Consider the following 27,850-nt stretch of genomic DNA (forward strand, 5'->3'; position numbering starts at 1 on the left):
GAAATACTCTCTCTAGATGTATTTTAAAAAGTCGTATTTCTAAAATTCGATTTCTCAAGTACAATTTGATCAATTTCGTTCAAGCTCTGTATTTTTAGAAATAAAATTTCATTCTTTAACATAGTGTAACATTTTGTATATCATACAATTAAAACCTTTATTCGATTATTATTAATTAAAATAATTAAAAATAAACAATTATTAAGAAAAATACTTTTTGAAAATTTTTTATTATTGTGTGCAAAAATATTTCAATTGGCCTCAAAATTTCACGAGATACAGCGAAATAGGTTTAAAGTGAAATTTTCATTAAGAAGTCTAGACTTTGAACCGCTCTCCCGATCAAACTATTGGGACATTTTCCTATTTCCTAGGACATCCAAAAATATTTTGAGGGTAAGGTATCCAAAACAATCGAAAAAGGCTTGTTTAGAAAAAAGTATTCTGAGAAAGCACGTTTTATGTCTGATTTCATAACTTATAATATCATCTGCTCAACTTTATCAGCATATTTGTGGTCACATTTGTGAATCATTAAGATTGAGTTCATTATGGTGTGAAAATTAAATGAATAGATCAAGGGTTATCCAAGATGTTTCGTTTTTTTTATTAAATTTATTTTTTGCTCACTGTACATTTTGATTTAGCTTTATCTTACATTTTAGTTTTGATTTGTTGTTTTCTCATTCATGAATATTTTTCAGATAAGCCGTTAGAATGAACATGCATCTGTAATTGCAATGCTATGCATCATTTAATATTTGATCTGTGCTCCATTGATTCAAGCTTCATCAAAGCTAAACACTTTCGAATGATTTTCAAGCTAACAAACAGGCGGTACAAGCACTCAAACTACCGATTGTTTCCTATTCTATTTGAATTTCAGTAGTGAAAATCACAAAATAGATGCCTACGACATAACCTTGCTGAAATAAATAAATTAAAATGAAACTAAAATCTTGAGACATGCTTATTTTGAGTACCATCTTTGCAATACAATTTACGCTAGTTCAGTTGTGAAGGCTTATTTACAATAATTTTTAAGCAATAAGTAATTATTTGGTAATTACGTTTCTTAAGCACACCCTTTGTGTAAAATGTGACCATAGTTACATGATTTACTCATATTCACGAAACTCGTATTTAGTACTTGCCTACTTGCGTCTGATAACACTTGCTATTTTGGAGCATCAGTTAGTTGTACCAACCAATGAGTGCTTGTACCGTTACCCCTCTAGCTGTGATCTCTAAATTTAACTTTCGTAACGGTTACCCAGATTATACAGTAGACAAATATCTAATGAGTTACAGGAAACTCTCAACATTTAAAACTAATTTTTATTGCAACTCTAAATCTTCAAAAAAACATAATTCCACACATCTCCAAATGCTAACATGGGAATAAACACTTCCCCTTTATACATTAATTAAAACAACATGCAACCTTAAAACACTCAAGCATAACCTTCAATTCATACAGTTCAAAAAAGACATTTAAGAAATAAAAACTGCATTTAACATTACTAAAAGCACCTAAGACTTGGTTTATGATGTCTATAAATCACACTTAAATACTCATTGTTCTCCCATACAAAAAAACACAACATAAACAGTTCAGAATTTACGGTAAATGATTCCTCTAAAATGTTAACAAAATAAAATTTAAAGTTTTTTAAGTACCCAAAAGAATTTACTGTTCGCCCTCTGGAAACGCCCACCGAAATGGTAAAGGAGCTCGTGGGCAAACTCCTCGGCTAGTATCTCAAAATTAGCATCAGTTAGTTGTACCAACCAATGAGAGCTACATCAAATGCTAAAAACATCTGAATCAACGTAATTTATATTTCTATACAGCTGTTATGAATATTTAATGTAATATAAATATGCTGACAAAATATGAATGTTTGAAAACGCTTAAATTCTTTAAAACAAATCGGAAAACACTTCCATAAATAATCTTTATTTTGAATGCAACCGTTCGATTGAAGCGAATATTCACAATTACTACTCAATACGAGTAGGAAGATGGCATCCCATCTCAGAGGGAGAATTCAATAAAACATCCCTTATTTATATCCACGTATGAAGGCTATACGTAAAAGACGAATGAATTATTCAAAGAAGCGAGTATAACTTGTGTGGACTCCCTAGCCAGCTATTCCCAACATTATACTAATTGAGCATTGATCTGATAAAAGGTACCATCTCTTTAGATTAGGATTATTGCTTAAAATAGATGAAATGGTATATGACTTGTAGACATAGTCTAGAATTCTGGAATAGTTGGTGATTGTTTGAAAAGTTATTTGCACGTCATATTCATAAACCAACGAATATTTAATGTAAAAATATAAAGTGATGCCTCACGATTTGAATTAATCTCTATAGAAATAATTATTTCACGGAGCAGTTTAAAAAAAATACATGATATCCTCAAGATAAATTGCCATAACTTGGGTTAATTGATTTCTACAATAAAGGAAAACAATTTAATATTATAGGGTTACGTTACCGCCCTGTACTGAACTATTTTGAAATGAAGACTTACACAGTACTTTCCACTGTGAAAGCAATATTTTTTTCCTCAAAGCAAACATTTTTCCACTACAAGAAGATAATGTCTGCTTTGATATCCTAAGAATTTACACTACAGTAATTTCTAAGTAATCCAAAGTTAAATGCAGGAGCTGAAATAGTTTGTATATATACATTTATTAGTGCTTCTTTTTGCACCGTTTCATTCTGAGAATACAAAAACTAACCCAGGTTTTTTTTTTTTTTTTTAATGTGATACAAACGAATTGCGCAGACCAGTTGCAGTTTGAAAAGTTATAAATATAAAATTATTTTCAAAAATAAATAAATAGCTTAAATAAAAAATTTTAAAAAGTATTGAAGCATCACAAAAATTAAACAACTATTAATATTTCAGAACACCTATTTTATCAATGCCTTTTATACAAAGAAAATTGAAAGCAGTAGTTAAAAATTTCTAATGAAATAGTTGAAGAGCTTTTGGTTATTTCAGTTAAATAAAAACAGCAATTAAAATTAATTGAATAGTTTAAAACAGCCGTTATAAAAGTTAATGAAATTAATTAACGCAAAGCATTGTTTTCAAATCATCAGAAACTGAGAAACTAAATTAAAAAAACCTAATAATCTCAAAAAATCATAAGTGAAAGAGCAGAAAATTATTTTTTTTATTTGATTTAAGGAAAAAATATCAAATGATATAGTTTTTTAAGTCGACGAATTTCTGGGACAATTAATCATCACATTTTCAGTAATTTTTTTGCGGCGGACCATTAAATTGTAATTAGATGGAAATCATTTATATCACAATTAAAAATATATTAAACAATTTATTTAAGTATCATGAGACGTTTATAATTTATTTAATTAAAAATTATCGCATCGTTTAAAACTTTATTTTGATGAACACAGATTTAAAAGACGCGATTAAACAAAGCATTTATTTCAAATAAAAAATTTTTTATTCAGACTGAGTGCATTGAATGGAGCTGCCAAATGAATATTGAGAATGAATTTTTTTCTTCTAATGAACTAGGAAGACCTGATGATTTAAAATTATCGAAGAGCATTTTGTTTTCTATTAATATATTTTTAAGGTTATAAAAATTATTTCATTTTCAATTTTTACATTTAATTTTTATAGTATACATTCTTTAAATTATAAATCTAAATATAGTTATGAGTGAACTTTTATCAAAACAAATATATGAAAAATTGTGTCGATGATTTAAAAAATCTATGAATAAAAGAAAAAGAAGATGGAAGTCTTCTGCATTCCTATGGGACTCCAGATATATTTTCTAAACTCTTTGTGAGATCGTTGCAAACTTGAAAAAACTATAAATCTATTTTTTTTTTTTAGAAAAATAACCACATCTTTCAACAATAACGTGATCTGGTCAGAAGATAAAATTAACACATCCCAGTGCAAACAAACCTAACCGAACATTTATTTCGTATTTATCCTTTTTTTAAAATTGATTTGTGAAACTGTTAGTCTTATTTTAAGACACGCGATTAAAAACGAATTGAAAGATAGATTGCTAAAAAAAAAACAAGCGCTCTCACATTTTCTTACAAAAATCTTTAAAAAATATCTGTAGCGAACTTCTATGCAATTTACACAGTTTTAATGCTTAAATATAGTCAGCTGTTCATAATGAAATAAATATTGCGTTTAAAAAACAAGTACTCCTAGAATAAAATTATTCCTAACTCCTTTATGAACTAAACTTAAATAAACTAAAATTTAATAATGAACTTGATGTGGTACATTTGCGACACCTAGTCAATGTCGAAATAGCTTGTTTTCAGTAGGATTTTTAGATGTTGACCAGTTTGGTCAGATCAATAGCTCACACACAATAATTGGACTGTATTTATTTTATACTCATTTATTTTGTACCAGCATTACGGACTCGCTCGTGAGCCCGTTACACATTACACATGACATACACTGCTGCTTCCAGCACTGAGTTCTACAATTAAATTCAATTTAAGCTTACAGCGCCATCTATATGTTTAATGGGAATTAACACTCCCCACGATTGAAATTGCAAATTTCAATAAATTTTACACAATTAGCAATATAATGTTATACAGAGAAAAAAAATGTATATATATGAATCATACAAATAACATTGTGACATAAAGCAGACATTGAGATATAAGACTAAAGCTAATTTTCTATTTGCACAATTACTCTATGGGAAGAATACAAATGTCACGAATATTTCTTTGAAGTTGTTTGCCATTAGGTAAACTTAACTTCACTACTCTTATTTTTCTGTCACGGCCAGGCATCACCTCAACAATTCGTCCTACTAACCATTGCGTAGATGGTAAATTCTCTTCCTTTATCAAACACAGGGTTCCTATTTCTACATTGTTCTTTTCAAATTTCCATTTATTACGTTCCTGTAAATTATTAAGGTAATCCCTTTTCCACAACTTCCATATTCTCTGACTATACTTATTAATCTTTTGCCAGTTAGAAAGCCTATTCTCAGTTATATCTATTAGTTGGGGTTCAGCGAGTGAGGTGATGGGCCTACCTATCAAGAAATGACCAGGTGATAGAGTTTCAAATTCATCAAACTCCGGTGATAGTGGAGTGAGAGGTCTGGAGTTCAAAACACCTTCGATTTCAGTCAAAATTGTCAAGAATTCTTCTAAAGTTAAATTTTGATTGCCAATTACTCTTTTTAGGTGGAACTTAAACGACTTCACACCAGCCTCCCAAATTCTCCCGAAGTTTGGTGACCTTGGTGGGATAAATTTCCAATCAATCCCTTCGTTAGTAAAATAACTGGCTAACGTCTCATCTGGGCAATTTATCAATTTCCTTAACTTCTTAATCTCAATGTTAGCACCGATAAATGTTTTTGCATTATCGGTCATAATTTTTGAACACTTGCCCCGTCTCCCAAAAAAACGTTTTAGACTGGCAATGAACGATTGAGACGTTAAATCAGTTACAAAATCTAAGTGTATTGCCTTGGTACACAAGCAAATATAAACAGCAACATAAACCTTATTTGTGACCCCTTTTCTCTGGTTTTTGAACTTAATAGAAAATGGGCCACAAAAATCAATTCCCGTGATGTTAAATGGATAATTAGGTCTTGTACGCTCCTTTGGTAGATCAGCCATTATTTGATTACTCATAACCGGTTTGTTTTTAAAACATGTGATACAGCTATGTACAATTTTCCTACAATTATTTCTACCGTTAAGAGGCCAGAACTGTTGTCGAACTTGATATAATAATGCTTGTGGTCCCAAGTGCAAATATTTTAAATGACAATATCTCAAAATTATGGTGGTTAAAGAATTCTTACCCGGTAAAATGATGGGGAACTTAGAATTAACAGGCAAGTCAGACAGAGATAATCTACCACCAACTCTCATCAGCTTATTTTCATCTAGAAAAACGCACAATGAAGACAACTTACTGTTCCTCGGAACAGGCTTACCTTTTTCCAAGCTTTTAATTTCCTCTGGGAACTCACTTCGTTGTAAACATTTTAACAACCAAATTTCAGCTGCATTTAATTCACTTACTAACAAGGGACCAATTTTTCTTGCTTCTGGATTTTTACAATTGTAAATGAATCTGAAAAGAAAACTCAATACATGAATAATTTTAGTATAATTGTTAGATAAGGTAAGAATTTTCTCAAAAAGGGAAGCATTATCTATAGAAATTAATGTCACTAAATGGGAATCACAGTTCTTTTTAAGTTCAACTTGGTACTCTTCTTCATGAACAGTTTGCTCCTCATAAGCGTCAGGAATGTTCTCTTTCAGGAAGTCAGGACCAGACCACCATTTCGCACTGCCAAGAAGAACGTCAACAGTCACACCTCTGCTTAGCATGTCAGCGGGATTGTCTCTACTAGCACAGTGGTGCCATGACGTCTGGGCTGTCAATGCTTGAATCTCTTTTACACGGTTCGCCACAAAAGGTTTCCATCGTTTGGTTGAACTCTGAATCCAGTAGAGTACGATTTTAGCATCAGTCCAGAAAAAGCTTGTTGATTGATGTTTTCGGTCGATTACTTTCTTCACCTCTTTAGCTAATCTTGCTGCTAGCACAGCACCCATGAGTTCCATCCTCGGTAGTGTAATCTTCTTCAAGGGTGCAACTCTGGTTTTAGAAGACACAAGATTGGTAATGATTTGATCTTTGACTCGTATTTTTATGTACACGGCGGCTCCATAGGCCTTGATACTAGCGTCTGAAAATGTGTGGATTTCGACACATAAATTCTCATCACCTGTAGGACTCATCACATGTCTAGGAATTTTAAGATCTTTTAGTTGAGAAACTTCTGTACACCACTTCTTCCACGTTTTTGCAATGTCGGGTGGCAACTCTTCATCCCAGGTGATTTTCCTCTGCCAGATCTCTTGAAATAAACATTTAAATCTGATAGTGAAGGGAGTGAGAAGACCTAAAGGGTCAAATATTCTTCCTGCAGCCATTAGCAAAAATCGTTTGGTATTTTTATCCTGTTGAAGAAATTCAAGCAAGCTATCTATCTCCACGGTGATAAAGTCACTAAGTGGATTCCAAGAAAGGCCTAGGACTCGATGTAGACTTCCTTCGAGGTCCTCTGGGTGTAGTAGATCAAATCTTTCTTCATTCAATTTTGTCATAAGATTTTCATCATTCGAAATCCACTTTCTTAGGTTCATTCCAGCATCTCCCATGATTTGTTTCGCTCTTTTAGAAATTTCAAAGGCTGCTTCTTCACTGTCCTCTCCAGCTATCAAATCGTCAACGTATAAACAGTCATCAAGTACTTGTACTGTGGATGGAAACTCTTTACGGTATTTTTCTATATGCTTTTTAATGGTAGCTGCCAACAAAAATGGACTAGAATTCACTCCAAATATTACTCGCTTGAATCTGTAGATCTCTATATGTTTTAGATCCTTTCCAAAAAGAAATCTCACAGCGTCTCTGTCTCTATCACTCAAGGATATCTGGAGGAATGCTTTCTCGATATCAGCCAGAAATGCAATTCTATTTAAACGAAAATGGATCAGAAGATAAAAAATATTTGGATTCAGATTAACCCCTTGAAACAAACAATCATTCAGAGATAATTGTCCGATTCCATGTGCACTAGCATCGAAGACTATTCTCATTTTGGTGGTTAGCCTCTCCTTTTTATTGACAATCAAATGGGGCAAGTAAAACACAGGCTTATCGTTTGGTTTTGAATGATCCAATACTCTCTCAATTATTCCTTCTCTCAAATAAATTTTTAAAGTTTCACAATATTCTAAGTATAGTGAATTATCACGATTCATTCTTTTAATCAGGGAGTCAAGTCTCTTCTTTGCAATGTTGAAATTATCATCTAACTCCTGCCAGTTCCTCTTCCAAGGTAAGGCTACCTCGTACCGATTGTTTTTAAAGCTCACCGTGTCATTAAAATTCTTTAGGGCTTCGTTTTCGTCGCTGTTTTCATTCTCGTCATTAATGCCAATGGACTCTAGCTCCCAAAATCTACTAATGGACTTTTCTAATTCCGTGTTATCCTTTATTAATCCGCAGTGAACCCTATCATAATTTTTTGTTGGTATGCTCCCACTTACAACGTAACCGAATACCGTATTTTGTAAAATTAAGTTTGTATTAGGGGGTTGTATTTGCCCTATCCTCATAATTTCATAAAAATGTTCCGTGCCTATAAGTATATCAATAGGACCTGGCATGTTAAAACTTAAATCCGCCAATTTCACATCTCTTAATTCTGGGAAACTGCATTGAATTGGTTTAGATGGGGTAAAATCCATTATTCTTGGAACAACTAAAAAGTTTAAATCTAAGTTAAAATTTCCCTCCGCATTTGTAATGGTAGTACTCACTCGTGATTTTATTTCTAATGACAATTCATTTAATCCTGACACTGAGGCATTTATTTTTTCTTTCCTTAAATTAAGTCTATCAGATAATCTTTTGCTGATAAAATTCGAATTCGCACCCACATCAAGCAAACCCCGGCAAGGAATTAAATTGTTTACATTATCTTTGATGTAACAAATAATCGTACTAAGCAAAACACATTTTGATTGTATTGAATTCGAATCGAAACTCGCAGCCGCAAAATATTCTTCGTTTTTGTTTTGATTAACTTCCGCACTTCTAGAAGGATTGGTAATAAATTCAGCTGCGGTGGGGGAAAGCACGCTTCGACTAGCAGTCGCCGATGCCTCATACGGTTTTTTCTCAGGAAAGAAATGCAAAGTCACGTGATGACGCCTTTTACAATTCTGGCAAGAATACTTAGATTTGCAATTTGATACTCTGTGGTTATTTCCTAAGCAATTAAAGCATAATTTATTAGTTTTAACAACTTCTACTCGATCATTTATGGATAAGTTTTTATAAGCAGGGCAGTTATATAATGGATGATTTTCACTACACGATAAAACACATTTAGAAATTTTAGCATCTGACAAGAATACTCGCGAAGCATTTTTTGAGTGGGGATTTTTTACGTTTTCTAAACTATTGACTAATTTTTTCCCACGCGATGTGTAGTATAGATCGATCTCTTTCGATAATTGAGAGGGTTTGAACCAATCGTCTCCCTGTTTCATACTTATATGGTATGCGGTATCTTTGTCAAGTGTTTGATAGATTTTGTCGGATACGATTAACTCTTTTAATGTTTCGAAATCCGACACCTTCCTTAATTTCAAATAATAATCATAATTTGTTATCAATCGAGACGCGTATTGTACGTGTGTTTCGTTTGGTTGTCGGAATGTATTTTTGAAATGTTCTAAACACGATTGAGGGGTGGGCTCAAATTCTCTTATTACGATTGATTTTACTTTAGAATAATCATTTAACTCGTTATCTTTTATATAAGTAATCACGTTTGTGGCCTTTTCTCCTAATAAATTTAAAAGAATTTCTGCCTTGTATTTCTCGGGTACACTTTTAGAGTTAAATGCCCTTTCTAAGGATGAGAAAAAATAACTCCAACCTTCAGGTCTACTAGGAACTTTAACTGTTAGAGTCCGGACACTTTTGACGAGTGAATCCAGCGATTCAGTACTTTCGGAGTTCTCAAATTTGTTTTCGTTTCGCAGTTTAGCAAGTTCTAATTCTGCTTTTGTTCTCTCAAACTTAAATTTTTCTAACTGTAACAACGATTCCTTTTCTGCTTTTCTATCATTAATTATAGTATTTGCTATGTCAGTAACAAGTTCTGGCTCTTTAACAAATGTTTCGTTGTTTTTTATTAAGTTCGTTAGCTCAATAATAGTCATAGTCTCAGTAACATTTTCACCTAACTCAATGGCAATTTGCCTTAAGTCCTCTTTTTTCGCTCCTTTAAACATAGTTTATATTTATATATAGTCAATATAAAGTCAATGCACAATTTATCTCAATCAAATTTCAAAACTGGTACATACCTTTTAAGTGATGAAATTCGTATTTTAATCCATAGGTTTTAACTCACTTCCGTTCTCGGAGGACCATTTGACCAGTTTGGTCAGATCAATAGCTCACACACAATAATTGGACTGTATTTATTTTATACTCATTTATTTTGTACCAGCATTACGGACTCGCTCGTGAGCCCGTTACACATTACACATGACATACACTGCTGCTTCCAGCACTGAGTTCTACAATTAAATTCAATTTAAGCTTACAGCGCCATCTATATGTTTAATGGGAATTAACAGATGTTATTTGCAGATTTTGACCTTAAATTCTATACGTACAAATGGCGTACAGTAATAACTGCCCTTGAGGTACATTTGAATAATCTTTGGCAAAAAAAGGATATAAAAAATCTATAGAGAAGAATTTTGTAAGTAACTTGGAGATGGTACGGGTATCGACTGCATTTACTGCATGCAGATATTTTCTGCGGAAGGATGCACATATTTACATTCGTCCATGTGAAAATATTCTTTTCTACATTTTAGGGGTCGCAAATAAGTGAAGACGAAAGGAAAAGAACGGTTTCTGTCCATTTTTCACAAAAGTGATGATTAGATAGCAATAAATAGTATTTTGATAATTACTAAGTTTTAACAAATCAATAACGTAAAAAAATCGATTCTCCCCGAGAGTTATTACGCAATGAAGATGAGCTGTACTGTAGAAAATCTCTTCATTTCGACGCACAAAATCATTTTTTCTCCACATAAGCTTGAATGGATATAAACCGTTCTTCTCTCACAATCTTCAAACATTTAGACAAAGAAGGAATAAAAAGGGGTTTGAAATGAGTTAAAACCCGAGTGACGAAGGATGGAAGGAAAAACATCAAAACAAGTTTGCTTTCGCTACCTTTTAACTTTTTTTCATTTGTATAACAAACAAGTTAAGATTTTTTTAATGTCTCCTTTTAATTTTGTGTAAAACTTAGTTGTTTGATTTTATTGCATTGAATACGCAATAAGATTTAGGTCAATTAGCCCAAAAATAAAAATACCGTCATTAGTTGCACAGTTTGGCATTTTAGTCGGCATCCGTAAAAAATATATATTAACTGTTTTTTTACGTTAAAGGACGAAAACTGATTTAACGAAATTCATAAACAGTTGCAAAGTTTCTAAGTTAGCTGTTTATCTTCGAAACGTTTTTAAAATGAAACTTTACATTATTTCTTTTTTTAAAAAAAATTACAAATCATAGTTCGTTATAATTGTTTTTCAATAACTAACTATCGTCCTTTATAAAGTTTGAAATGTTATTCCCTTTCTGCATAGCATGTGATGGGGAATATCTTTCACTTTTCCCCCATCCATTGATGCATTATGAATGTTAGGGAGGGACGACTGACTACATGACCGTCAGTTACCGATGACAGTGATATGGCGGCAAGTAATTATGTTATTAACAAGTTAAGCTGCACGACGGCACACTAAATTGAATCCAAAGTTAGAAAAGAGAGAAACAGAGTTTTCATCACCATATTTTGCAGTAATTGATAAAGTTTGATGATTTAAAAGCGACTAACTAAACTCTATTATATATATATATATATATATATATATATATATATATATATATATATATATATATATATATATATATATATATATATATATATATATATATATATATATATATATATATTATCAAGGTTGGCATTTTTGCCGACAAAAAGGGTTTTTTGCCAGGGCAGTGGCAAAAACTGGTAAAAACCGGCAAAAACCAAATTATCTAAATAGCTGATTAAATATTATTACAAAATACTTGAAACAAATTTAACTCAATCATAATGAATAATAATTTTGATACATTACATGAAAAAATTATTTTTAACACATTGATAATTAATATAAGGGTAATAATTTTTAAAAGATTGAAAGTTTTTGATCTCTTTTCATTTTAGAATCCTAAAATAAATGTTTTTTTACAAATAAATAAATATTATTATTTGTATAATATTATTATTTATTATAAAAAATTATTATTTGTACAATAGTTAACTACACATGTTGATAGATATTTTATGCTTTAAATTATAGTTATATTAATTTAAAATAAGTTCATTTCTCTGGAATAAAGAGAATAATCACAAATTTTCCAATCAATAATGTTTTAAACTACTAAAATGATATATTATTACATTATCATTTAATTATGGAATAATAATTTTGTTAATTTTTTTGTAATTATTTATATTCATAGTATATATTTCAATTTTAGGAATAATTTTGTATCAAAAATGTGTTTTTGTCCTCTCATCTTGGAAAATATAGGTTTTTGCCAATTTACTTGGCTGTTTTTTCCAGGACGGTTTTTACCGGTATTTACCATGGTTTTTTCCACCTGCTGCAAAATCTTGCCAACCCTGATACATATATATATATATATATATATATATATATATATATATATATATATATATATACACACAACAAAATAAATAAATGCGAGAAAACACGAAGAAAGTTAAGAAAAACAATAAGTTTCATTTATTGCGCATAAGCTGCAAATAAACAGAACTCATTAGATAAGTTCAAAATGAAGTTAAAACAAAGGAAAATTGTAGACCTATGCAGAAGGGGGGGGGGGAAATAATAATGAAAAAAATGACAAACTGATTTTTAAAAAAATGATGAAATTTTTAAAAAAACCGGAAAATAAAAGATAAAATCTTTTTATCAGCCCACACGATTATATCCGCAAACTACATCTGATTCCGCTACTCGCTTTATAGTTTTTGTTTTGTTTTATACTGTTTTTCTTTTATTTTATTTTCTGTTTTTACGTGTTATTTTTACTAATTGTGTTCTATTTTATTTGTTGTAATTTTTGTAAAAAAATTTTTTTGAGTGCTCCTCACACTATTGTATTAATATATTTTGCTTTGGCTATATTGATACAATATCAGAAAGCACTCTTTTTTGCGGATATAATCGTGTGGGCTGATGAAAAGATTATATCTTTTATTTTCCAGTTTTTTTTTTTAAATTTCATCCTTTTTTTTCTTTTCTTTTTTTAATTTTTTTTTATTATATTTTTTTAATTAGTTGTTTGTTATTTTTTTCATTATTATTCCCCCCACCCTTTTTGCCTATGTCTATAATTTTCCTTTGTTTTATCTTCATTTTGAACTTATATATATATATATATATATATATATATATATATATATATATATATATATATATATATATATATATATATATATATAGGATTCAAAGGAAAAATATAAGTGATTGACATGTATATAAAAAGAAGAAAAGTCATGAGTTCGAAAATAATTTTTAAATGACTCAAAAAGATTTTTATTAAAAAAAAATTCCTCTTACTAACATCTGTTTTCGCTCATTTGGTGCAGTTTTACACTCTTAAAATATGCTTTTTTTTTCTTGCTCAAAAAACCACTGTTTCATAAACTTTCATCCTAAAACAATGTCAATATCAACTGTCATTTAAGAAAAAAAATTTCGAATGTAAAAATATTTCCAGCTAAATTTCTTATATGAAAAGATTTTTTTTTACTTTTTATGAAATAATATTTGTTGTTGAATTAAACTTTTTTTTTTATACTTGACGATGTTTTCATCATAGGTTAAATAATACTGAGCAATAAAAATTTCTCTGTGAGTACTTTTTTTTAATTTACGGCATGCCAAACTATCAAGCTCTGTAAAGGATTTAAAAAATTTAATTGAAATCAAAATTAAGATTGTCTCAAAATATTTTGCATAAATATAAGAAAAGAATGGAGATAAAAATATATTTGACAGATTCAAAAGAAAAATTAAATATTCTTTTAAGAAATTCCATTCTCTAAATATTTTAATTTATGAAGTCTGTCGAAGATTATGATGTCAAAACTTAAAATTATTCAGATTAAAGTTTCGGGTTTTCAGCAGTCAAACATGAGTCAAATATGATCTTATTTCAACCTTTTATCAGATTTGGGGGAAAGTTTTTTTTTAATTAGATTGAAGAAAATGTTTTATCTTCTTACTGAAAAAGACTGAAGTTTATAAAAGAAGCTTGTTCAAGTTTCTTTTTTTCCTTTTTAAGAAGTTTATTTTTTGTTTGGTATTATTATACATTTATATTTCATTATATATTTATATTTTATTATGATTTACTTATACTTTTTATTGATTCCTAAATATGCTTTAGACAAGTAAGCAATTCATTATTAATATATTGTCGATCCCAGATATTGTGCCATTTACCTTAACACTGAATCAACCAGCAAAACGTTAAGTTCATAAAGCATAGGTCAAAGAAAATATATTGAATTGAATTGAATGTAGGGTTTAGTAGCACAAGATTCAAGAAAATGTATTGAAATCTCATTCAAATTAAACATGTTGATCTTTAAAATTCAAAGATGTTTTTTGTCACAAATTTCCATTCAGTTATAAGAATAATTTAAATATAATGAATAAAATGTCATAGTTTAATTATCTTTATGTTGAACTGTATAGCTACAGTTTTTAGACGATTAAATTTATTGTTAAAAAACTTTTAAAAAGAAGATAAATAATTGTATGAAAACGTGTAAATAAATATTTCAGGTTTTCAAATTTGATCGAATTTTGTTATTTCCAAAATTTTAAAAAATGATCAAAAGCTGATTGAAAATGAAAATCAATTGCATACCACAAGAACTAAGCTTTATAAATAGAGATAACAGATAATTTTCAGCATTCTTCCATCAGACATTTATTTCTATGCAGCATATTTCTGTACATATGTCACAGACGATGCATAAAATCAAGCATTCTATTGGAGCCTTGTCTCAGTACAGAACGCTTAAAATAAACCATCTATTCATATTGTAACCGTTGTTTAGACATTCTGTAGAATGACTCAGAGATGCCAACTGCTCCGGACAAGCCAAAATAATTAAAGAAACGGTAAATTTGGCAAATATTTTACTATTACTGCTTGCTCTTTCAAAGGTATAGCATGATATAAGAACTATAAAGTGCTGAATTATATAAGCCTATGAATTATTTAGAAATAGTGGAGGATAAAAATCTACTAAATTGAATTTATTAAACCAAGAATCACAATTGATAATACTACCACTTTAAAAAATATATTAGCTGTCCGGAGCAAGTTAGCATCTCTGATGACTTATAAAAACCCTACTGTCATTCTATATAATGTGTAGGTAATGTATATAATAATTTTCTCATTCCTTACTTCGACTAAATGTAATTTTTCAGTCTAAAGAATCAGTAGTTTATCTCCACAATGACATTGTGAAGTATATAAAAGTTCTCATATTTATTATCAATGTAAAGAAAAAAATTTACCATCAAAAAACTGCCAAAATATTTTACCATATTTTTGTACAGTTGATTATAGATTTTTTTTCACAGTTTGTATTTTACCGTCACTAATCGTGTTACTGGCTCAATGGGAACACCAAAACGCATGGCAATTTTTACGGAATTTGTTATTTGTATCATGGTATCTTAGAGAATGTCATAAAAACTATTTATTCGGTTAAATTTTTCCTTTTCAATTTTTATTTTTTACTAAATATATGGTAATAAGAATTATGATTTTGAAAACCAGAATTTCAAGTAAACAGTTACCATATGAATGAAAAATTGCCAAATAAATTATTCAACTTCTGCGTATTTTGGTTTTATTACCAGAATTAGGGTTTATTTTTACCAGAAATGTTATTACAGTACGGTAACTTAACCAGAATATTATTCTCTGAGAGGTAACATAGATATTATTTAGATGAAAATTATTTCTTTTTCAATATTTCGTAATATTTTTTTATTATTTTGAGTATAAAAATATTTAATAATATTTTGTAAATATTTTCTTAAAATATATTTCTTTATGTAAAATTCAATAGTGAATAAAAATTTTCTTTAAGTCACGTCATTTAATTTTAAGCAATGACCTACTTTAAGTTTAAATTTATTAAAAAAATGGAGAAAAAAAATACTACATATTATAAATGTGCGTCTTTTTTATTTATTAATTTAAAATTGAAAAGTACTTCTATTCTGAAACTATTATAACTGTCTTATAATCAAATAGATACATTTCAGTTTGCATTAAATGAAATTTCCCGTAGAGATTATCATTCGTTTCTATTTCAGCAAAAAAATAAAAACTAATCCTTAAAAAAATGATGAAATAAAAGATAAAAAAATTGAGGAAAAACATAAAATTAAAATAATTTGGCAATTTATGTTTTTAAATTTGTAAAAACTTTAAAATGTACAACCTTTTAGGGAAAAGGTTACACTTTTATTTAATTAGTAACGTTTACATCATGAAAACTTGTTTTATATATTTTATAATATATATAATGCATTCAATATGCGTAACTGCGTTTTGTTTTGAATATAAATGTTTCCATCGTCTAGTTTTGTTTAAATGTTTCCATGACTATTTTACTTTTTATTACCCCTTTATACTGTTATCAAACAATAATGTTTGTAATTTTTTTTATTATCTTTCATTATTATATAAAATAGTTTCAAATAGAAGGAAATAAAATGAATAGGCATTTTAAGATATTTTATTCATGATGATTATGTGATTGTTAAATGTTAAAAATCATTCGAAATACAACTAAAACTTTTAACACTTCAGTCATTGATGCACTGACAATTGAGTTGAAAATTGAAAGAAGTGCTTTCATTAACTTCCCAAATGACTTAATAGACTCTATTGAGACATATAAATACACGGTATTATTCTGTTTAAGCTATGCTGTGAACTCAGTTTAGGAAAGAGAAATAAGGAGAGCTTTCGGGGTCGTATTTGCCTGAAATCGGCATCAGCCTTATAAACGAAATCCAGACAAAAAGAACTGTTTCTGCAAAATTTCAGACAATAGAAAAACAAAAAGCTGTTACATAATGTCATTTATAGAGCACGCTTACAAGTTTCGGTGTCTAAAGAGCTTTTAAGACCAAAAAAAAATATGTTTCTGCAATTAGTTGCAAATAGTCTTGATAACACAATTACGTAGATGAACTATTTAAAAAACATGTTCATTTGAATACTGCTGCATTTATATTCAATAACAAATATAACATCCAATTTTTGAATCTAACTATTATAGTGCCATTTTATTCTTTTTATGCATTTTAACAGAAAAGTTTAACAGCACTATTGTGTACAGAGTCTTGATGCAATTTTTTTTCAAACGCTGAATTATATGCTTATTATTCCTCTTATTCCATTTAAAAAAAGTATCGATATTAAATAAATTTAATTTCCTTTTATAATTAATTAAAAACTTTCTTTTAGTCTATACAATAACTAATAAATTTCCTGACAAAATATAGCTTGTTATATAGGTATTACTTGTTATAAAGCTAATAAATATTTTAAAACTATGCATGTTATTTTAATTTCGTAATTGTTAAGAACATTAGATTTAATAAAATAATTTTGTTTAGCTGGTTTAGATTTAAAAGTTTAAGAATCGACTGCACAAATAATAGACCCATCTCGTAATACATTACTCACTATGCAGCTTAAAATTGCAGTAATATGAAATATGCCAGACATTTTCTTCATAAAGCCGCTTATGAAGATTTACTCTTACAAAGATTTAACTTCATAAGGTCGCTTCATAATTAATGAACACGCTCTACAGTAAAATATAATATTTTATAGACTTAATGTGTTATTAAATAAAATTGTATCGAAGAAGTAAAAGATAAAAGCAAAAAAATATTTTATTAAAAAAATTAGTTTATAGATGGGGTGAATTACGTTTTTATCGAACTCGTTTTTTAAACCAAATTATTCGTATGAAGCATTTTAGTCGATATCTGGAAAGTGATTTTCCCTCCTCTGCACAGTAGGCCAGCATCCAAGGTTTCGTGGCCAAAATTAGTATTTCGGTAAAATTTGCTTCAATATTTGGGGACTTTTATTTAGGAGTTTTTATACGCAGGTAAATTAAATTCATAGTTGAAATTTTGAAATACACTAAAAATACCCACAAAAAAATGGCGGCTGAAATATGGCGACCAAAAATAAAAATAATAGTACGTTTAAATAATTAAATATAGCAATGAAAATATACTAATTTTTGTAATTTGGGAGCTTACAAAATTACGCAAATTTGTTACAAAATAGCGCGAAAACAAGAAGAAGAAAAAAAAACAAATTTTATTTTTCGGTATATTTAGTCCACCTTTGCAATACGGGCAAAATGGGGTTGCTTTTTTCGAAAGAAGAAACATCAAAGAAGACAACAAAAAAAAAGTTTAGCTAATTACCTCGTGGAACGTTTTAGTACTAAGTATCTAAAGTCATTCAAACATTGTAAAATGTCAAATGTTAAGATATAAACTATAAGTTTGTTAAGAGTATTAACTAATCCAACAAATTGAAAAATTGTACTATAATTTCAGACTAATTACTCTGATAAAAATGTAACACTAAGGTGAAATTCCTATATATATTTCTGAAATAAAAATTTAAAAGTTACATTTAAAAAAAAATTATTTTATCATATTTTTCATAACCTTGTATTCTCGTTGGTCCAAAAAGTAAATGATAATGTTTGGAATAATTATGAATACTTAATTTGGGCTATATTGAAACTGCCTACACATATCTTAGTTGAAAATTTAATTTTTGACTTTTGGCCAAAGATCATGGTCTTCTGGCCCACAGTGCTCTGTATTTGGGAGCTAATTTATTAATTATTTTTCTTCGTACTTTTTTAGCCCTTTTTTTATTATTTCATATTACTTTTCACTTGCTTATTTATTTCATTATTTTATAAAACCACTTTTTTTAATAGGAGAGTTTTTCCAAATGTGGATCAACTCATTTCTAAACAGTTCAATAATTTTCATTAAAAATGTTGTTGTATCAGTATAAAGTCGTATTAAACATTTCACTCTTAAGAAGTTTTTCTTGCGCATTAATTAATTCTTTATTGAAATAAAAACGATACACGTATATAATGTATTTATCTGAAAACAGTACGTACCTTAAACATTCAAGGACTAATATGATACAAATTTCTAAATAAAAATAATTAATTATCAAATATTTTATTGCATGTGTCGTAAAAGATAACAGAGTAATATAACACACGACTTAAAATATTATTTTTTAAAACCGGTTTAAAAACGTATCAATGAAGCAAACAGCTAAAAAATTCTGCATTAGCAATCATCAAAATGTTAAAAAAAATGTATTTGACCAGTTAAAAAAAATAAGTGCATTAAAACAATCACGTCTGCTAATTGAGTTGAAAGTAAAATGTATACTTTAAGTCAAATAAGTGAACATTTTAAATGATTACAAGCTATTAATTGCTTATAATCGATTACAATTCGAATAACTTGTATAAGTAATCATGTTTATTGATCATAATTTCAACCATAACTGTGAGGAATAATACTTAACAATTGTAATCTTAGTTATAATTAGCTTTATATACTAAGTAATAATTATTTAATATCACAAGTAATTATGATTACCTCGATAATAATTGCAATAACAGTTTCACATGCAAATAATCATGAGTGCATTTAATCTTGAATACAGAGTAATTAATTATTGTAATATATTATTTTACCCAACCGAGCTCAATATGTTGAGTACGAGATTTTTTTTTTCAAAAAATTGTAGTGCGAAAGACAAGCTAGACTCATTTTAAAATTTGTTTTAATTTAAATATATTAAATTACCAAGAAATATTATATTTAGACATGTGGATGTAATATAAAACTACTTCAACTTTTGGAGATCCTCCGTAATACCTGAATGTAATTTTAAACTGACATTTTGGTTCATGTTTCTTTAAAATAATATTTATTAGGCTGTTTCTCTTTTAAAAATCTTTATGTTCTGATCCTCTTAACAAATTTTCACTAAGTAAAACCTGCAGCGAATAAATCACTAGATAATAATTAGATTTTTCGAGCACAATCCTTTTTGTAAAATTGTTTTCTTCAACATGAAATAAGTAATTTTGACATCAAAATTTTTAAAAGGCCAACATTTAATTAATAAAGCAAACAAAACTTTTTTTAGTAAACCTATAGTCACTTTTTCTTTCAAAAGTTCATCCCATGTGCTTCAGAATACGTGCTTTCGACTTCTCGTATTATTATTTCATCATTATGAATACAGTAATAGACTTTGTAAGGAATGAATTTAATATTTGTAATAAATTTCATTTTGTGTTGCATTATTGTTGTTAAAAAATATACAATTCATAAACTTACTTACAAAAGTTAGGAAAATTTTTCTTCATTTCAGTTACAAACCCTATATTACCATATTTTGAGAAAGGATTCAAAAGAAATGTTTTGAATCAATTTTTTTTAATAGTTTGATATGTTCAATTTAAGGAAAAAAAAGTTCATATGTATTTAAAGGGGGCTAACATTGAAAATTCTACTATTGGCCATTAGCCGATAGTAAAATTGTCTTAGAATCATAAGAATATATGCATGCCTTTTTCTTTTGCTTTGAACTAAATAAACGAACTCACCTGTACCACTCTAGGCCCCTTTGGTAATGCCTATCAAAGAAGTGAGTTTCTGGTCCGGACGCCCTGATATCAGGATGAACTCTCAAAAATTCTAAAAGTGCTCTGGTGCCACATTTTTTCACACCAATAATCAAGGCCTGAGGCAATCGTTTAACGGGTGGACTAATGACACTCCTTTTTCTCATAGGTACTACTACGTAACTATTGCTTACAGTCGTGATAGTGGATGCCACAGGTAAGGAATTAAAATTAGTTGATGATTCACTATCATTTGGCTGGTTTTCATAATTATTTGATTCAACTCTTTCTTTAATGCCTCTTGGTAACCATGCTTTCACAACATATTGGTCAAGTTCTACAGTAGGTGGAATAGACTGGGGAGAAGTCGTTGGCGATGTTATTTCACTGCCGTATGAATCTGATTTCACAAAAGTCGTTGGGACTTCATGCTTTTTTGTTCTACTTGGCGATGCTAGCTTTATGTTGGATTCTGAACTAATTGTTTTTGCAGTCACTAAGTTTGGTTTTCGAGTGGGACTAATAATCCAATCATCGGCAGATTGCGCTTCTAATGTACTTTTATGCTTGAGTTTAGGGGGATAGTTTGTTTCTTTGCTTGAAAATTTAAAGCGCATTTCACTTTTTGCGTTGATATAATTCAAGTTTATGTTGCTATCTAATTTCTTGTCTGATTCTATAGACATCTGTTTCAAAATGCCTGTTTCTGGAAGTGCAGGATAATTGTTGAAAATATATTCTCCGTACATATTTGGTCTACAGCATAAAATCGTGTACCAAGAAAAACATGCGAATAAACTACAAAGTCCGATTGCAAGAAACAAAACATGACGTAGACTACGACGACGCCTAAACCTACGCTCTAACATTCTTCCAATATTGTATTTAATAACAAAATTTGTTCTTTTCTTTTAATGTATCATACTTATTATATACATTTACTTTGCGAAAATAACTATTGTATGCATTTGAAAAAAAACTCAATTTATAATTTGATTCATGGTTTACTTATTTATGGTTTGATAATTTACAATTACTAACAATTTCTTAACTAGTGGTAAAAATCATTTATACAGTTAATTAAAAATCTAGTTTTTTTAATGCTATATATCCTAATAGTTTACTTCTGAAAAGAAATTAGGTTCTTAAATTCAGCATATTAATTTGAAAAATGCACTTTTTAGTCATTTAGAAACATAAGAAAAATAATGATTTCGTGTCCAGCCAGATTAGATTTGTGCCAATTTTTACGCCAAAACGACATGCCCATTATTAGCATGAAATATGTTAGAGATCTTCCTCGTTTGAAAAAAATCATAATAAATTGCTTTGTTGTTTTGCTCCAGAAAACTTCACTAAATTCTCTTTTCCTTTCTTATTCGCAAAATCTCTATCATTATAATGAATAATTATTTTCTTTTGTTCCTCGGAATTAATGACTTCGTAGAAAGAGATTGAAAATCTCTACAAGAAATCCTTTTTTACTGAATTACAAAGTGACATTTTTTTTTTTCGTTCTTTGACGACAAAAAGTTACTTGAATTTTAAGGTATGATACTGAAATATTTAATAAACACTTTTAGAAAAATATTTAAAATATTTTTTATAAGTTTTTGTATGATATGTTAGATTCTAGGTTAAATAACTTTAAAAAATTCCTTTAAAGGTTAACTAGAAAAAATTTAATTATTTGATTAAATATGATGGTTAGTTATATTTTTTTATTATTTTCATTTCCTTTTAGCCAAATCACATTTCAACATTTTTTTTTTTAATATTTCAAATTAGTTACTATTTTTTATTTTTATTATGAAAAAATGGTATATATTTTAATAAAAGTTTCGAATTTCATCATAAATCTTTTTGATACAAATTTAAGGACAAAAATCCCGGATAAAAGTTTAAAAACAAATATTTATAAGATTCAAAACTGAAAAAAATAAACAATAAAAACTTTTCTTGCTATCGAACATTCGCATAACCTAATATAAATAAACTCGTTAATTTCGGATTAAATTCAAGTTAATACTACAAAAATGTCTTTCCTTAAATTTTGTAGATTTAGTCACGTGGCATAACAAACGCTTCACAAATTACCCGTCACTCACCACACCTCCTCCGTCACCAAAGTGTGCCAAAAATTGACTCGCTCATTAAAAGGAAGAGTCATGACTGCTACCGATTGTTGGCAGGAGTGTGACTGCCTGTGACCTGAGGATGCATCCCGAGTTAAAAGCTCGACAACCATCCCGAGTGTGCCTAGTGAGGGAATTTGCGCAGCGCCCCCCGGTGGTCAAAACAAGAATCCTGTGTAATAGTCATCGATCTTTTAAAAAGAAAGTGTGATTGTATCAGGAAAGATGGATTGAAATCCTCACACAAAGTGATATCATTTAAGACTCCCTTCCATTTAAAAGAGAAAAGTTTTTTGCTTACAGCCGATTTAATTTTTTTTAACATCACTAAAAAGAGTCTGAAATTCACCCTTTGTTGAAAAATTATAAAATTAAAGATTTTTTTAAAAGTATGTTTTTAATATGACTGAAAATATGAAGGCTCAATACTTTCATTTTCTGGTTTATTTCAAATAAAATTGTCTTTCCTTTCATTTTTCTTCGGCATTTTTGGTTTAGGTGTTTAAAAAAATGTGAAATTTTTAAAAACAAAATTGCATATATTTTTTAATTATTATTTGAAAAAGTTAAAATAAAATCTAAATATTTTTCTAAAAAAAATTTCGGAAAAGAAATTAAAGTAAAATAGGTAAAATGTATGCAAATTTCCTACAATTACCTTTTTATCAATTTTATGATATATCATTTTAAAATAATCATGGTATATCAATATAATGAAAAATGGTATATCACAGGGATGGCAAACCAATGGCACGCGTGCCATTTATGGCACCCGTCGCAATATTTTGGGCACGCCACCGATCACATTTGTTATTACACAAATGTTATTACACTATAAAACATATGTAACAATTAAATTAAAATTCATAAGAAACACAAAAAATAATAAACAATTATTAATAAAAAAATTAACAATTAATGCTAAAAAAGCAATTAATAACCATAAAAAACAAGCTTACAATGAATAACTTGCAAAAGAAATTAACAGTCCTGCTTAAACTAGCATCTTACAAAATAAATATAAGTTATTTGTCATCTAATCTGCAACAACAGAAGTCACACTGATGTTACTTTAAGCTGAATTACGCGTATAACTGAGACACAGCAAAATGTTTTTTTTTCAATGTAAATAAAGAATTTTGAGTTGATAGTATTTAGTATTATTATTTTTCCAATAATCACGAAGTCAAAATTATTTGACGGCACGTCTATGACCTAATTAAAAATTTTTTTAGGAAAAATGGCACGTTGGTGCATAAAGGTTCGCCACCCCTGGTATATCAATTTTATGATATACCATTGTTTTTCTAAGTTGTTTAAAAACTCATGACTTTTTTCTTAAATTTTGAAAACATTTCAGATTCTATTTCTGTATGTGATGAACTTTCAAAATTCGCATAACTTACAAACTTAATGAAAAGTCAATTACACCTCCAAATTTATTGAATGATGTTTTATAAAAAAGTATTAAGCAGAAAATTATTTTAAAAATGGGATCATGTCCGGAAATTCAAAGGTAAAAAAAAGTATCATCACTCGAGGAAAATCAAGAAAATTTATCTTCAGAAAAATACGGGCTCCATGATCCTGAATCACCTTTGCTGCCTTTCTTTTGCATTTCATTTTTTCCTTCGTTCAATTTTTTATTCTTATATGTACTTTTTGTGAATCTAAAGTAGTTTCCATCATCACATAAATTTATTAACTTTTGTGGCAAATAATAAATAATAAGTTAGCCAGAGTTTGTCACATCATAACTACATCCAGCTCTCGTGCCATTAAACTGCATTCTCTTTCAATATTATATGTCTTTTGATTTCTTATGGTTTCTCTTTCTTCTTCGTTTACTTCGTTTGCGCTGTTAAGTGGTGCTAGTATTTATTTTCATTACGCCAAATTCGTAACATCTTAAAGTTGATTTGTTTTGAATTTTGCGTAATATTGTGGTCTTGTAAAATTAAATATAACTTTTAGGCCAATTCAAAAAGTGAAATTACCTTATTCACAAACTTTTAATTATTTTCTTTTAATTGAAATGAACTAAGATTGGAATAAAAAGTTTTTTGGAGCTGTACTTTGAAGCAAAACTATTTTTCATGAGTTCATAAATTGATTAGTTTTTTTTTATTCATTTTTTTTTTCAAAAATTCCCTTTATTCCAAAGTGTCTTAGCGTCTTCTTCTACGTTAAAGTTTTTCTCAGGTTTTTCTATTTGGTTTTGAGTTCATAATTATATCAGGCTAGTCGCATATTATTGTAAGCTTTATATTGAAATTTCTAGATCTTTGAAATTTCTAGACTATATATATACCTAGACTCGTGTGCCACCCATGCTTAGGAATACAAACTTTTAGCTATCTTCTTCTAATAAAGACAAGTTATAATACTTTTAAAGAAATGAATTAAGTTAAATGAAAAAAAATTTATGCACAAATTCAGGTTTTATTTGGCAGTCAAATTTTCACGTATTTTTCAGCAAACATTTATAGTGGTTGTGTAATTAATTATTTACTTAATTAATTTAGTTCACTAACTCATATAAAACTAACAACCTCGATAAGTAACTAATTAGAGTTTTTATAGTCATGCTTTGTTACACTGACGTGATGGCAAATTTAAACAAATTTTTGAGCAATTATACAAAATGATTTATTCACTACCCGCTAACATTTCAAGGCAGTTAAGTTATTCATTCTTCCTTTCTTATTTTATACTGATTTCTTTAATTTAGTTCGTGTTTGCCACAATATAATAATTCCACAATCTTGTGCCATTAAACTCTTTATAATACCAATCAACAACCATTTTTTTACTGGATTCTTTAATTTGGTTCGTGTTTTCCACAGTAAAATAATTTCCCATTCTTGTGCCGTTAAACTACCAACCAATACATAATACCATAAACAACCAACTGCGTATTCAACTAAAAAGAGCCAACAGTTTTAACTTAAGCCACCAACCCACTAAGTCGAATTTCATGTGACTTCTGAAATAGCATATGAAAATTATTGTGACAGGAGTATCTAAATTATATAGTTAATTTGCATAATATCAGAAGATATGTTATAGCATAGCCTGTACTTTTTTTAATAATAAAACCATTATTATTTTTTCCTATAATATTATGATAAATGTGAAGTTAACAATCAACCGATAAATACACCGAATATAGTAAAAAAATTCCCCTTTCCTTTTCTGCGTTTGCGCTTTCCGGTTGATATCATTAAGCCTAACGGTTCTAAGAAACAAAGTTTCTGCAGTCAAATAATCGCATCTTTTGTTCTGGGCGTTACTTTATTCTTTTTTTCTCCTTCATACTTCTTTTCTGCCTTATATATCATCTAAGAAAGGTGATAAATGGCGTTGTTTCTATAGTAACCATTACAATGACGGAAATCAAATTGGAAGACTTCGTGAATGTTTCAAAGCAACTTATTAATGGATTTGTTCTTAACTATCTGATTAAGATGTGTTAAAATGTAGAGCAACTATTCTTTCATTTCTTTTTTTTTCAAAGATTTTTTTAAACTTTTTATGAATACATTCTCGTTGAAAGTAACTCATAAAATAATAATCAAAGTTTTATTTGTATTCGTATGATTAGATTCAATGAAGCATTCATTTCATTGAATTCTTAAAAAAAGAAAAAAACAATTTAGTTATTGAATATGTAGTTTTTGTTATATCAGACAATGTAGTTCATAATTAAAAAATGATTTTTTGTTTTAAACTGGTAAAACTAGTGAAATATACCAGTAAAATTTATAATAATAAATTTATAATAACAAAATTTAAATAACAGTCTACATTTTAATTTTATAATGAATGAACAACCATACTTTTTTTTTGACTTTAAAAAAACAGGATTAAAATTATTTTTCTGTTTTTTTCTACATGAAATTTTATCTGCAAAGCTAATTAAAATGCTGTGGCAATAATAAAACCAAATAAGAAGATTTTTTAAAGCTTCAAAGTAGTTTATTAAAGATCTTCTTCTTAACTATCTGACTAAAACATTTTGGAATGCATACTTTCATTTTTCCTTTGTTACAGGGTTATTTTTCACTTATTACGAATGCTTTATTTGAATGTAATACAAAACATGTTATCAACTTTTTATTTGTATTAAGAGAATTTATGAAACATCTTTGTTTCAAAAAATTCATTAAAAAAACCCTAAGAGTTATTGAAACAATATAATTTATAATTTTTTATATTTACTAAAAGAGTTTTAATAAACTAGCTGAATGTGTCAATTAATCCAGCCAAATTTGTATTAAAATACAGTTCATAATTCAACGATAACAAATTCGATAGCGTTAACAATTTGAACAATTACTTTGTTTAATGTGTTTTCTTCAATTTTTAAATAAAATTTCGATTTATTTTACTAATTTTTTCATCAAGTGATAAAAAAGAGGTTTGAATGGCCTTATTTCTATGATTATCAATATTATGACAGAAATCAAATTGGGAGAATTCGCGAAAACGTCATTTATTATGTATCTATAATTTAATTAATTAATTGTGTACTTATTAAAATTATAATAAAAAATAACATACCATTTACATTTAAAAACAAACCTTTCAAAATCTCCTAACAATGCCAAATATATCAACCAAATTTAAAATTTACACTATTTGAAGCTATATCAATTAATATAGCGTATAATTGCTTCCTTCAGTTAACACAGCGTTTACTTTCTTATAATATTTTTCCCAACTCTGTAAAATTTGACGCATTCTGAAATATAATTATGTGGAAAAGTATGATTCGATTTTTAGCTCTAGATATACGCATTAGCACGGCAGGAGAATACTGTGTCAGATTGTGCACTGTAAGGCTTTCCTGCTCTGGAACTATGTAGGCAAGGAAAACAGTTTTACAGAATTTTTAGAAGAGTTTTGAGCTAAAACAAAGAATATTTGATTAGCAACGTAACAACCTTTTTGCTTCAAAAATATGTATCTTACAGGAGTTCTACAAAACATAATATTTATTAAATAAAATAACAATAAGTAGGCGAACAGTTTTAAAAAATATTTATCATAAATCTTCGATCTTTAAAGGAAGATATAAAATATTTGAAAATGAAAACTATCAATATAATACATAAATTTCAATAAAAAACAGAAATGGAAAATTTTATTACCAACTTAATAGATTTAATGCCAAATGTT

The 27,850-nt window shown here is 28.5% G+C and overlaps 1 protein-coding gene across 1 annotated transcript in view; it reads right to left on the bottom strand.

Annotated features, from left to right (window-relative positions):
• The window catches only part of LOC107457172 (heparan sulfate glucosamine 3-O-sulfotransferase 6), a 67,685-nt gene extending 44,905 nt beyond the window's left edge, over window positions 1–22,780 (bottom strand). The window contains exon 1 of the mRNA XM_016075270.4: window positions 20,517–22,780. Within this exon, the coding sequence (XP_015930756.3) occupies window positions 20,517–21,403 (887 nt within the window). The 5' untranslated portion in view covers window positions 21,404–22,780. The remainder of the gene's footprint in view (window positions 1–20,516) is intronic.
• Window positions 22,781–27,850: the final 5,070 nt, after the last annotated feature.

Source organism: Parasteatoda tepidariorum, chromosome 7 (assembly GCF_982258835.1).
Source record: "Parasteatoda tepidariorum strain Cologne lab strain chromosome 7, Ptep-v5.0, whole genome shotgun sequence".
NCBI lineage: Eukaryota > Metazoa > Arthropoda > Arachnida > Araneae > Theridiidae > Parasteatoda > Parasteatoda tepidariorum.